The 13,311-nt window shown below is 42.4% G+C and overlaps 1 protein-coding gene across 4 annotated transcripts; it reads left to right on the top strand.

Moving 5' to 3' along the window:
• Window positions 1-611: 611 nt before the first annotated feature.
• On the top strand, window positions 612-13,140 carry LOC119352626 (polycomb group protein EMF2B-like). 4 transcript variants are annotated; one of them, XM_037619196.1, is made up of 23 exons: window positions 615-789; window positions 1,908-2,129; window positions 3,457-3,562; window positions 4,022-4,184; window positions 4,269-4,324; window positions 4,423-4,537; window positions 4,626-4,782; window positions 4,872-4,937; window positions 5,552-5,685; window positions 6,225-6,284; window positions 6,442-6,566; window positions 7,645-7,706; window positions 8,675-8,727; window positions 9,006-9,059; window positions 9,144-9,203; window positions 9,581-9,630; window positions 9,702-9,937; window positions 10,745-10,820; window positions 10,931-10,979; window positions 11,738-11,821; window positions 11,961-12,040; window positions 12,735-12,824; window positions 12,915-13,140. In XM_037619196.1, exons 3-23 carry the CDS (start codon window positions 3,528-3,530, stop codon window positions 13,036-13,038), a joined length of 1,929 nt encoding a protein of 642 aa, XP_037475093.1. In that variant the 5' UTR covers window positions 615-789; window positions 1,908-2,129; window positions 3,457-3,527; the 3' UTR covers window positions 13,039-13,140. The 4 variants fall into 4 exon arrangements, with proteins under 4 accessions (XP_037475091.1, XP_037475094.1, XP_037475093.1 ...); XM_037619194.1 differs by lacking the exon at window positions 1,908-2,129 and having other exon boundaries at window positions 612-789; window positions 3,457-3,853; XM_037619197.1 differs by lacking the exon at window positions 1,908-2,129 and having other exon boundaries at window positions 614-789.
• Window positions 13,141-13,311: the final 171 nt, after the last annotated feature.

The raw sequence follows: 13,311 nt of genomic DNA, 5'->3' as shown, positions 1-13,311 counted from the left end.
ACCATCACATTTCATATTCACCATGAACTAAATTTCCTCATGTATAAGTTTTCTATTGCAGGAAAATGGCAATTTACATGTGAGTCCGAAACACCCGCAGCAACACTCGCCTCCTGCTCTTTTGTTGGGAATGATACTCCATCCTCCCAGTCGATGGGCTCCAGCAGTCGCCGCGAAGCCATCTTCTCCCCCGGCCGTGATGGTCGCACCTCTGGAGCCGTCGATGGTGCTCACTTTCCACCGACCGGTCTCCGCTCGTTAATGAAAACATACCTTCCAGTGACGAGTAATCTTTGTGCTGCTACAGTCGACCACACCGCAATCATAACTCTCAACAGGATCGGACGGTCGGTCGAGGAGGGCTGATTTTATTCCCCGGGCACCCGCCCGACGCCTAGCGCTGCCCATAATAAGTTTTTTTATACTCCCTCAGTAGGAGTAATATAAAAGTGTTTAGATCACTATCTATTTTTAGTGTTCTAAATGCTTTTATATTAGTTCACGGGGTACTTGTAAAAAAAAAAGGGACTCATTTATTTCACGTGCACCTGCTCTGCTCGTCTCGTCTCGGTGGAGAGGTCGCAGCGCCAATCTCCCACCAAGAAACCAAACCAGCTCCCTCCTCATCCGGCGGCGCCGCCGCCCCGCACGCGCTCCTCCCTCCGGCGGCCGGCGCCCTCCTCCCGCGCGCCCCGCGCCCCTTCCCGGCGGCCACGCGCTGCCACCGGCGACTGTGAGCGGGATCCCGCGCCGCGCCGAGCCGAGCCGACGACGACCCGGCTGACCTAGGTTCGTGCCCTCTCTCGAAATCTCCTTCTCCTCCACGGGGGCCGGCAGCTAGCTCGCGGTTCCCCGGGACTCCACTGGGCGCCTTCCCTCCCTCGCGGCCGCCCCTGGTAGTTCCAATCCAGTAGAGATGTGGTCACCATTTTTGTTTTCTTGTTTGATTCGGGGATATATATCCATCGCCGTCGACGGTTACCACATCACGTCCATTATTATACATACGTTGGATGGCAAGTAATTAATTCTTGGCAGGATTACGGGATCCCCTCCCCTTAATTGCCCGGCCATGCTCTCCCAAAGCAAGAAATCCAAGAAACCAGCTGCACACAGCACAGAGGCATCCGCACAATGTTCAGAATGAGCCTCTGAATCGAGCCTCCGGCGATGTGGACCGATTGTCTTGGTCCCAAGGATGGAACTCAAAACCTTTGGCTCCTTCTCGAGATGCAACGCTTATGTTGTCGTCGCACATCCTAACAAGGGGCAGCGACCACTATCACTATGTGACAACTGTCGTACTAGCACCTTTTTACAGTTGTAGGTTATTTGAGCTCTGAATTGGCCAAGCGCAATTCTGGAACCAAGCTTGCGGGCAACGACAAGGATCGGTTCGATCCATACCCCAATCGATAGTTTTGACAGCCTACACTCGCGTTGTTGGTGATCCTACTCCTGCTTTACCGAGCTCATTCTGTTTTCATTTTTGTGTGTCCTTGGCTTTGTTGACGCTCCTTCGGCCTGGTCTTAGTGTGCTGGTACGGCTGGGGTCTTGGCCCATTCAACGTGCCCGATGCCATCTTGGCCCAAACAAGGCCATATTATATTGCTAAAACAGTGGCTGACAAGAACACATATATAGAAAAGGTGCTAACACTATCTGAATGATAAATGACAAATAACATATACAAAAGTAAAAAAAGCAAACACTAGATCAATTTAAAACTATCCATATCGCAATCCATCATCCGCCCCTGGTTTGATGCGTATGTACCGAACGCGGCTGCAGTACATTCACATCAGTACATCCGTCCGCACTAAAAATTAAGCGCATCCCCATTTTTATACTGGTACCTTTTTCTCGATTTTTGTTTCCTCAATTGGACATCTGAAAATACATGCAGCACCGCTGGATCCACATCCCCTTCAGTACCAGGGCTTGGTCGCACGCTCCATTTGGATCTGACCAGGTACAGGAAAGAAGTCAAGCAAGCCAGGCCCCAAATCCCACCACATCCCAACCACTTCGCCACCGCCGCCGTTCTTCTGCCGGAGCCTACAAAAAGAGTGGTTGATCTCCTCTGCCCGCCACCATAGATCTAGCCAGGGTAACACCCCTTGTGTTGGTAAGTCCTCGATTCGATTTGTCGCAGTTTGATCTTTACTTCCTGACATTAGCAGTCAGATCTTCCAGCCATGAGCAGTCAGATCTTTCTGCGGGATCTGATCCAGTTCTTGGTTACCTAGTTGCCGTGTTTAACTGTAAACTGAAGTGAACAGGAGATGTAATTCATCCTTACCCAAGTAGTTTGAGGGAGTCCTGGACGATACACAGCGGAGCGCTGTCGCCGATGAAGGCGGATCTCAGCCATGGCACCATGCCGACGGTGAAGCCTAGGACCTGCCATGGCAGCCAGCAAGTAGTAACTCATTTTAACTGCTCTGCTCCAGCCTCCAGGGATCTTTGTGTCACCGGCAGATCTTTCGCAGATTTGCTAGGACGTGGCCGTGCCACCGGCAGCTAGAGGGTGGTGCTGGTGGTCTTGCTCTCGTTTACCAGTCCCAGTGCCAACCCAGCGGATTAGATCTATCCATCTAGCAACGTAGCAAGTAGAGGTAACCCGGCCGGCTCTGTGCCGTAGCACAGGCAGTAAAAGGTAACCTGCAGCTAACAATGTTCAGTTAGGAGGCAACATCTTGCCTTTCTTTTTTCTTCTCCTTCCATTCGGAGACCCCATTGTCGCATCAGTTAGCAGTATATGCGTTGGGTGTTAACAGATTCTTCCCCATCGCGTGTCGAGGCATGCATGCTGCCATCTACCTCAAGGGTGTGTAAGTTATGCACAACCAAAAGGTAAATTAGGAACCAAGCTTGCCGGCAATGAGATTTGACAGCGTCCACTTGCTTTGTCGGAGCTGTCCTTGAGGCTGCTCCTGCTTTATCGACCTCGTTCTATTTTTGTCGGGGTGAACATTGTTTTTGTGTCTTATGTGCTTCGCCGAGCTGAGCTCGAGTCTGGTGGCAAGCTGGAGGGCCAGTTCAGGCTCCTTGGGCCTGCTTTCAGTTGGCTGGTACGACCCAGGATCTTGTGCCCATTCAACGTGTCCCAGGCCATCTTGGCCCAAATAAGGCCATATTATGTATTGCTAAAAATAGGTTGACAAATGGATGCCAACAATAATCTGAACTATGAAATGGCAAATAATATATAGAAAAGCAACACTAAAGAGCGGTTGATCTCCTCTGGCCGTCATTATAGATCTAGCCAGGGTAACACCTCTTTTGTTGGTAAGTCCTCGATTCGATTTGTCGCAGTTTTATCTTACTTCCAGTCTTCCAGCCATGATTAGTCAGATCTTTCTGCAGGATCTAAACCAGTTCTTGGTTACCTAGTTGTAGTTTTCTATGCCTTTTTACTGATGCAAAATCTGTGCATATGGTTCTTTGTGCAGATACTTGTTGTATGTGCTGATTTTGGTGGTCTCCTGTGACCCAGCGGGAGTCGAAGTGCTTGACAGCGAGGATGCCTGGTCTAGCTTTACCTAATCATGATGCAGCGTAATCCGCTACCTGCTTTCCTGAAATTTTACTGTTATGTTACCTTATATTATGTTTCTTTTGCTTTGAGTGTCTCTGCGTTGCTGTTTTGCAAACTGCAAGGTTCTGTCACAATCTGGTAGGTAGGTCTGGAATCCAAATTCCGTATGATTTTTTGGCACTGTAGAGGTATACTGTTAATAAACCACTGGATGCTTTCAGTTTTACTCAATGTTGGGATAACCGTGTACTGTGAAGCATGTCAGGTCTGATGTCCTTGGGTTTATATGGGGTTCCATGTGAGTTTTGCTGGTAAATGGCTATCTCTGGCAGTTAGTGATTATTCACTGGGGATCCATGTATTACTGCTGGCTAGTTATGGGAACCAGTCAAGTTGTTCTGTATGATAGTGGATGGTTTCCTTGTTCTTGATATGAGATGGATTCTTCTTTTTCTTTGATGCATCTGTTGTTTGTGTAGGAACAATGGGTTCAGTTACCCCAGGTCCACAGAACAGACGTGTGGTCAGAAGTCAAGAGCTCAGCTATCTCCAGATGATGAACTTTCCGCTAAGGAAAGTTTAGCATTATACTGCAAGCCAGTTGAGCTGTACAATATTATTCGACAAAGAGCCATTAAAAAGGTAACAAGATTTTGTCCCATACTTGTAACTGTTCTTTTATGCATCTTTACTTTTAAATACCAGTGACTCAGTTGAGTTTTGCAGCCCCCTTCGCTTCAAAGATGCCTTCGGTATAAGATAGAAGCAAAACGAAAAAAGAGGTAAAAATATTGAATGATTCTAAAATGAAGTATTTCTCACCCTATGGGTGCATTATTTCATATTTCTGACCTGCGTTTGTTTGTGCTGATAAATGCAGGATTCAGATATCAGTATCGATTTCTGGAAGCACAAATACTCGATTGCCAGCACATGGTATCTTTCCTCTCCATGTTCTGTTAGCTAGATCTAGTAATGATGCTCCAGGTGAAGGGGTAAGCACAGCACCTTTTAAGTTCATGGAAGATAGTGTTATGTGTCTATCAGATGGTCTTTTTTCTTATTGGTAGCTTCACATTGCAGCATTCTCCAATGTATCGGTTCAGCCGGGCTTGTGTCCTGACTTCCTTCTGTGAATCTGGAGACAGTGGCCACACTGAAGCCACATTCACCATCCCCAATATGAAGAGTTTATCAACCTCCCAAGTTCGCAGCCTTGACATTATCCTTATTAGCCGTGGTATAGTCTGCATCCTATGTGATTATTTGTGGGTAACGCTTCTTTGCTGCCACAAAATCTGATTCCAATTTTCTCTTCATTTCAAAAAGGCCAAGGTGGGCAAAATCTTAGTGAAAACTGCTCAGAGAACCATGCGGAGTATTCTTCTCCTCAAAGTAAGTGATGACTCCCTCTGTAACTTAATATAAGACATTTTTTGACACCGTCATAGACTCTAAAAACGTCTTATAAATAGTTACAGAGGTAGTAGTTTGTTATATTGGGGTTAATCTATTTGTTTTTCTCAAACACCAAAATCTTGGCTAAATGGATGCTAGAAGCCATTGCTCAACCTCTGCATCCAAAAGATGGAAGGGGGCAACCTTACTTTACTCTCAAGCTTAATAATATTCAGTATCCAGCACACACCATGTATGAATGCCAAACAAGCAAACCCTTTAAACCACCACCTGCTGCAGGTGGTACACCGAGCGCCTTTTTTTAGACTAGTTAAGGTCAAAGCAATAAACTATCCTAAAAAATGTGTGGTTAGTTTTCGACAAGGACATGCATGCCAAAGTCCCTCTCTCTTGTGGGTAATATAAATTCATCTTTCACCATGTTCATGGGTTTCTCTTTATTGTAGCTTCCACTGTTAGCAAATATAGTCTCAAATTTGTGCCTTTAAATTATTATAAACATAATCACTGGTTTTGTATCTCAGGAATGAAAAATCCATTTGTGGTCTTATTGATGGACTAACTATTGTACATCTGGTACATTTTATTAGAGCTTGGAGGCCAATGTTTCTGGGGTAAAATACCAATTGATTCACTTGGTTCGTCTCTGGATTCTGTAACTTTAAGTTTGGGGCATACTGTGGAATTAACTTCAGAAATAAGTATGAACCCAGGTTTCATAGAGGTATGCTCCAAAGTTATTAATGCACATGTTACATATTCTGACATTTTATTCCATTTTTTCTGCGTATTTGAACTTCAGTTCGATTCATAATTATGGGATAGATGAGCCACCATTGTTATATGACAGTTTCTCCACGAAAAGAAATCACCTGTTTGAGTTTTGGCGATTTATAATGCATATTGCTACATGTACTTTCAACATTTGACTGCCTTTTCTTATATATTTATTTAACACAAAAAACTGTCCGGCTTCATCATATGGTGTAAATTCCCAGTTGTACCCTTATGAGTGGTGCAAATTAATACCTATTCTTTCATTGAAAATTTTCAATGCTTGCTAAAGTGGAGCGATAGGCCTGTAGAACAGTACATGACCTATGGTGCTTGTGGTAAATTGGCAACCAAGAACATGTCAGTGGCAAATTGCAGTGTCAACCAAGAACATGTCTCCTTGTTTTCAGTCTCAGTTTTCTCTAGTATCATCTTTACTTTCTGTGTAAATTGTCTGCTGACTCAGCTTTTCTTCTGGTGTGCACACAGCCATCACTTCTTGAGCATGACAGTTGTTTGACATTTTGTTCTCTAAAGGCAAATGCTACAGTAAGCTCCTTTTCCTTTTCTTTGTGTAATCTAATTGTTATAGCTTCCAAATTTGCCGGGTAAATATTATTTGGAATATAGCAACACCTCAGTTTGCTGAAAATTGTGAGTTACTTCCAGTAGCTTTGCTTAGATCCTCGATCTCTTTATGTTGCAGGGTTCATATAAACTAAAAGCAAGCATAGATGTACAAGAGGCTGGTGCAAGAGACATGCGTTTATCTCCTTACAATATTTACTCATATGATGATGTCCCACAGTCGTTACTACCAAAAATCATAAGGTAACAGTAACTCAACATACATAGCTCCTTTCTGAAAAATTAATGAAGCTTGGTTCCCTACTTCTAGTCCTGCCATTATAAGAAATGCATGTTCTTAACGCTTATTGCTTTATCCATCAAACATGAGATTTATTTGCTCTTGTGAGTAAAATACAAATCATTGCATATCATGTTCACTACTTCTAGTCCTGCCTTAGGTGGTCTGGCCTAAAAGCACATCTGTATCAACTAGGTTGAGTAGATTGCAAGCTCTCAAGAATCACACCGACACACAGCTAATAAGATTTTCCTCTAGTTTGTGCTGCATTTGAAACAAACTAAGATTCGAAGGAATCTCATTTTGGGAACCTTTCGTTTCAGATTCTGAGAAACATCAACTAGATAATTTGTTGAACTCTTTGGACTGGGTAAAGAAACCTTCAGAAACTTTCAACACACAACTTATATTTTGTGTTCTGGTGGGAACATGTCCGGGAGCACAGCTGCCTTACAGCACATGGAGGATGTTGCCGACGTAATGTCTTACCAAGTTGCTGGTTGGTGACACCTAATCAACTTTCCCTTAGGCGTGTCAATCAGGCAAATGGCTTCTGGCGCCACCTTGGCTTAGCAACTATGGAAGTGGGGATGAGGAAGATAGGATTTGACGAGGAAATTGAAAGGGGTGACAAGTGAGAAGGCAGAGACCATGCAATGCAATAGGAAAGTAGGGGAGATGGGATGTGTTCATGTCTTGATTGGATTATTGTGTGCTGTTTATGTGGTGAACTGGGGATTGCAAGGGTGTCGACTGGATTCTTATCCAGCAAATTAATATGTTATTCACCCTCAAATTTGCCCTTCGGGATTCTTTTTTTTTTGGGAGGGGGGAGGGGAGGGGGGTACATACTACATAGCCTTGAGCACAGGCAGAAGTGAGAAGTCAGCATATCCTGGAACCTGGTTGCGCGTACCCATGGGTTACACCAGGCCTAGTTGTCACATGTTTGCACATTGCTTGAGTAGTTGAGTTCCATTTTTTGTCAAATACACTTCAACTTTGATATATCAAATTTCACTGTAAATGTTGTTTCTACAGGTTACGAACAGGCAATGTGCTCTTTAACTACAAGTACTACAAAAATTTGTACAAAAGCGAAGGTTTGTTCTCTCTCTCTCTCTATCTCCGCCTTGGTCTCTTTTCAGTGCCACTTGTTTGCATCATGTAGTGGCATCTGTCCCATGTCTAATGCTTTTCCCATATCCACATTTTGTATCTTTGTTTGGATGGAAACTAGTGACTTTTCTTTGTATCCATGTTGTGTATGTGGGTAAGGATATTTAGTTGTGACTTGTGGCTTGGTTGGGGAACAAATTAGTCCGGCAGGAGATGAAAACAGGCGCTGAGAGAGGGAGAATAGCAGAAACTAAGAAGATATAACGGCAGAGAAAATAAAGAACAATTTATTTGCGGTTTCTTGCTTAGCTTCAAAAGAGCTTCAATTCAAACCGAAGGCTAAGAAATTAGGACTCTGTATCCTAAGTCTAAACTTAACCAATCTGACTTTGGTATCATGAGTGTTAATACCTATTTTGCATGGAATATTTAAGAACCACCTTTGCCATAGCAAACTCCACATTAACTCAAGAACCTGAAGTAGTATCAGCATTGTGGCAACTTTTTTATTTATGCTACTAAGTTTGTATTGTGTCAAAATATTTGTGATGTGATAATATCCTCGAAGAACTGCAAGACAAGATAGCTTACTTTGGTATCCATTATGTACATGTTTGTGTGTATTGATATACAAGAAAGTAAATTACTAGACCGTTTATGCTGTTAAATTTCTGTTTTGCACATGGTGCTGAAGTTGAAGTCGTCATTTCATTACCAATTTTAGTGATTTTGCTGCGGCAGTATGCTTTTTGAAGCTAAAGGAATACGTTGCAGAAAATATTTTTTTTTGGCAAGAAGTCGTCTCTAGTTTGTTGTACGTCTTTCTGACATCAAGCTGCATCTGACTTTCTTTGACTGCTGTTCATGGTCAAGATCCAGAATGTAGTTTCCTGTTTTGCCTGTTTTTTGCTAGAAGTTATTTCTTATTGATACATTTATTCCTTCTTACCAGTTACAGAAGACTTTACTTGCTCTTTTTGCTTGGTACCATGTGGAAGCTTCAAGGTAAAACCGCAAGATTCATTTTGTTTAGCTTATGTCATGTACCCATATGTTTCCAGTTGCTGCTAAGTGACGGTTCTAAAGATAATTTCACTTGCTACATTTATGAGTAAAGAAAACATTTTTCTTGTTGTTTTGCACCATGACAGTGATGTTTATCTTTCTACTCAGGAAATTCTGCTTTTGTTTTCTTTCTCCATACTTCCACTTCATCTTTTTGTTAAAATCGATATCCTTTTACTTTTTGTTGACTAGAGCCATATCTCATATTGTGATACTAGGGTCTGGAATGCCATTTAACCTCGTCGCATGACCTATTCCGCTACGAGTTCTGGGTTTGTTATCCTCTGAAATCTCCATTGCAAAATCCTTTTCAATCGCACTGTTTGATAATTAGCTCTTTTTTCTTATCGACACAGGTATCTAAAGAGTACCAAGCTGTTAATGTTAGTCTGAAGATTGATACCAGGAGAGAAGAGGTAAGTTGTGATAAAGGATGTTGGATGTACTCGGCATCCATTAACTCAGAAACAAAATGATGTTGGTATATTTGGAAACATTGTCGCTGAATTCAGTACTTTACTAGTGTTTCAAGTATTACATTCGTATGGATGTTACAGTAATACACTCTCAATATTGGTCCTAGCTTTGTTTTGCTTTCTTTGAATCCAAAAGTCAAGGCTACACCCAAGTGGCCCAATTTGGGTGCACCCTTGCCTTTTGAGTTAGCTGGGATCGGTTAGGATCCTGACCCACATGATCTGGGCATAATTTTGACATTCCTGGCTTTAAAGCTCCATTTTCATAAAAAATACTGCTTTAAATTGGGAAAGCTAATTCTCTGTTTATTTCCCAGCTTCTGACTGTTGCAGGAAATGATCCAGGCAGTAGAGTATTTTTCTACCGGTGCGCTCATACTCCATTACTTTCAACAATTCTAAATTCTCTGCCCAATTTTCCTAACTTTGTTCCGTCAGATCATCAAGGTTTAAAAGGTGTAAAATATCAGAAACGACAACTGATAAGACGAAGGATGTATATCCACATATCACGGAATTAGGATCAGCTGGAATGACTGTGCCTGTGGACCAAGATATTGTGGAACCAAGATCACCACGAAATACAGTTCCTCCACCTGCACAAACGACTGAATCAGGATCGTCGAAAGATGCCCAGGACGGGTCTGTGGTGGATTATGTCCCAAAGGAAAATGGTACGTTTCACATATAATGGGCTCTTGGTATATTGAACAAACTACATCCAAGTGGAAACACCATAGTATCTCTGATCTATTATCCAGTATTCAGTCGGTTGAAATGTTTCACATTTCTTATCATGTTTGATGTTTGTTCCTTGAGAAAACAAATTATGTGCTATCGAATGTTGTCAGGGTCCTCAGTTTGTCACCAATTAAGCCTGTTCTTTCAGTGCACCCGTTTCTAAAACCTTGCCCTTATTTGCCACTATCGTCAGCCCTGTTTTGCCAACCCTCAAAATGTTGTCTGATATTTGTGTTGGAATGCCTATCTTGCTGTTTAGTATCCTGTCAGATTGCAGACCCAAATGCGAGTTCTTCTCCCACGCCCCATCCTAATCCCAAACCAACCTCCAAACAATTTTCTTAACACTTCATGCACTGCAGCATGCTAGGAACCCTAGAAGGTTCAGCAATGTCAACCTTTACCTCAGTGTTGATTGTGGTCGATATGGTCTCCTGACTAGCTTTTTTTAGCAAAGTCTCCTGACTAGCTACTGTCTGGTCTCTGGTGAACTGGTTAATTGTAGATTTGTCATTATAATTCTGCTAGCATGCAGAGGAAAACCTACAATATTGCCTGGATTTCTGTTTTTCTTGTGCTCTGGCACTCCTATTGTCGGGGTGCCCTGTCCGCATGTTTACTCTCTTTTCCTTATTCTGGTGGATAACTGATTCGTATATTGCCTGAAATCAGTTGCATATATTGTTCCTGATGTTGCCCATAATTTTCGCGGATTTTCCTGATGTATTCTATATTTTCAGGAATCAATGTACCAGAACGAACAGCTCTACAGTCTGATAGGGCAAGGAAGCTCCTGGTTGATCTAGATGACCCCAGGTATTCTGCTTATGTTCTTGATATCCTGTTACCATTGAATTGTTCCTTGGGGATCTTCTGATGGAAGCTGTTCAACTAACTTGTTTGTTTGTGCTTATATCATCTGACAGTCATGCGCTGCTGAAAAAACGTGAGTTCTTCCATTCTCAGAAGGCACAGGTGAATGAAATCATGTAACACTCAGTTATCTTTTTGTGGATGCTTGTTTTAAATTAGACTTTCACTTCTCTGGTTGCATGTACCTATTGAAGCGGACGTACATGCATATTTATGTCTGCAGTGTAACACCTGCGCATATGGAGGATATTTAAACAATTTATTTACACTTCATTTTATGACTGTATGTATATCGCGTATGGGGAAATTATAGTTGAACCTTTGTGTCTATTATTTCATCTCTATTTCTGCATTGGTATATAAAGCATTGAGTTCAGTCACTCGCAGAGGTCGGTGGAAAGTATTTCCTCTGTAAACTAAAGTGATCTAGTGACCTAAAACGTCTTATATTAGTTTACAGAGGGAGTAGTAGTTATTGTTCCCCTTACTTGTTCTATTCAAGTGTATTAAGTAGAAGGCAAAGTAATTGTTTGATTGTCCTCCAAGAAAGTTCTCCATGCTAGCATGGTGACTAAGTGAGAGCATTGTAGCTGCACACTGTGCATTAGGTGTGGCTCTATCATTTACATCGAGAAGCATACGAGTGTTTTGTTGATACTACATTTTTACTAGTGACTTGTAGATCTATCAGTTTAATGGCCAGCACTGTGTTTCTAGATGAAGCATGACAATATTAAATTTTCCAATATTCTTTTTATGAAAACTTGCTGATGTCAGTTTATACAAATGTACTCACTTGTATTGCAATTTTATGCCCTGCAACTGAAATTTAGCTTGACTGTGGCTTTACATTTTTCTAGAGAATGGAGCTGGATGTACTTTACTCAGATCATGACAGTGAAGACGAACTTGATCATGACATCGCTGACTTCGAAGATAGGACGGTAAGATGTTGTAATCCTCTTGCTCTGCTCATGCAGAAACTTGGAACAATTGCATGCTTCCGCATACAGCTGAGCTCAGTTGATTCCTTTATAAAATATTTGATTCTGATTATTTTAACTTTGCTGAGTACATATGCAGCTGCTTGGTGGTTTTTCTGATGTTGCAGAAGAGGAGAAGCGTATCATGCATATGTGGAATTCGTTTAAGCGGAGACAGAGGTCAGGCCTATCCGCAGCATTTCCTTCTTAGTTCTATCACCGTACACAGGAGAGATTTGACTTGCAGGTTGCAGCAACTATTTATTATTTCGGTGGTACACAGCTTGGGCCGTGGCGAACCGATTCTAGTAGTTTTTACTCATTAGTCATGTTTTAATCATTTTGTTCCTATAAATGCTGTGATGAGAAAAACACAAGGACTAGGTAATTTCCTGGAAGGGCATCGACATAGCTTAGAAGAACCAAATTTTTGCTTAGTTTTGCCAAGTCAATCTGAATGGCTGAATCTGATATATGCCGCAGCAGTATTACTTCTATGATCATAAACTTTCAAGTAATAGCTCATATTATTAAATATTATTAATGGGACACTTAGTTATACCATCTGTCACTGGAATTCTGTAACAAGGACTTGGAGCACCGCTCTCACAATTTTACTAAAAATAGATGGCACAGAAGGCCCCAAGATGTCCAAGTGATGAATACTTACGCTTGTAAAGTTTGAATTATGATATCTGTTGCATTCTCTTCATAGCAAACAGGCACTGGAACTAATAGTCGTGCTCCATCCTGCTTGATTACTTTTTTTGTATGGTAGAAAAGAACCCGTGGAACTAATAAATGTGGTACGTTCGGTTTGCTTGCATCCCAAAGGCACACGTTCCATTTCTCACACCGAAAAGGTTAATTGCAGGATATTAGCTGATGGTCATGTACCTTGGGCTTGCGAGGCATTCACCCATCAGCATGGACAGGAACTCGTGCAGAACCCTAGACTACGATGGTAAACGACTGGTTTAGAGAGCTGCAGCTGTGAATGCCTCACACAGCATACCCATGGCCTGATCTATAATTTCTTATGCTGGATGAACAGGTGCTGGCGGGTCCTTATGATCAAGCTCTGGAACCACGGCCTGCTGAACGGCCGCACCATGAACATCTGCAACAAACATCTTGAGGTCTTGGAAAGCCAACGCGCGGACCCCAAGCAATCTTGACTTGGCAGGAAACATTGGGCAGGTTGAGCAGGGCTGGTCCTCGGTTCCCGCCGACGGTCCAGGCGCCAATGCTTGTGGCGTGGTGGGGCAACATGACACACTTCGATTTCTGGCATCCTCGTCGAGGCTCGCAGAGCTACACCCGAGGGCATGATGATCTCTTACATTGGGGATTAAATTGGGTTGGCCGAATCGGCAAATGTTGTTGTTCTATTTGGATTATTATTTTCATTTCTTATTGACTTGTTTCATGCATTGCTTGAAACACCTATT

Source organism: Triticum dicoccoides, chromosome 2A, assembly GCF_002162155.2.
Source record: "Triticum dicoccoides isolate Atlit2015 ecotype Zavitan chromosome 2A, WEW_v2.0, whole genome shotgun sequence".
Taxonomy (NCBI): domain Eukaryota; kingdom Viridiplantae; phylum Streptophyta; class Magnoliopsida; order Poales; family Poaceae; genus Triticum; species Triticum dicoccoides.
This window is presented reverse-complemented; position numbering and strand designations above follow the sequence as displayed.

Coding starts and splice junctions, on each gene's coding strand:
- LOC119352626 (XM_037619194.1), top strand. CDS start 3,801: ATGTCAGGTCTGATGTCCTTGGGTTTATATGGGGTTCCATGTGAGTTT. Junction 6,567..7,644: donor TTACTACCAAAAATCATAAG/GTAACAGTAACT, acceptor TTGTTTCTACAG/GTTACGAACAGGCAATGTGC. Junction 11,822..11,960: donor CTGACTTCGAAGATAGGACG/GTAAGATGTTGT, acceptor GTACATATGCAG/CTGCTTGGTGGTTTTTCTGA.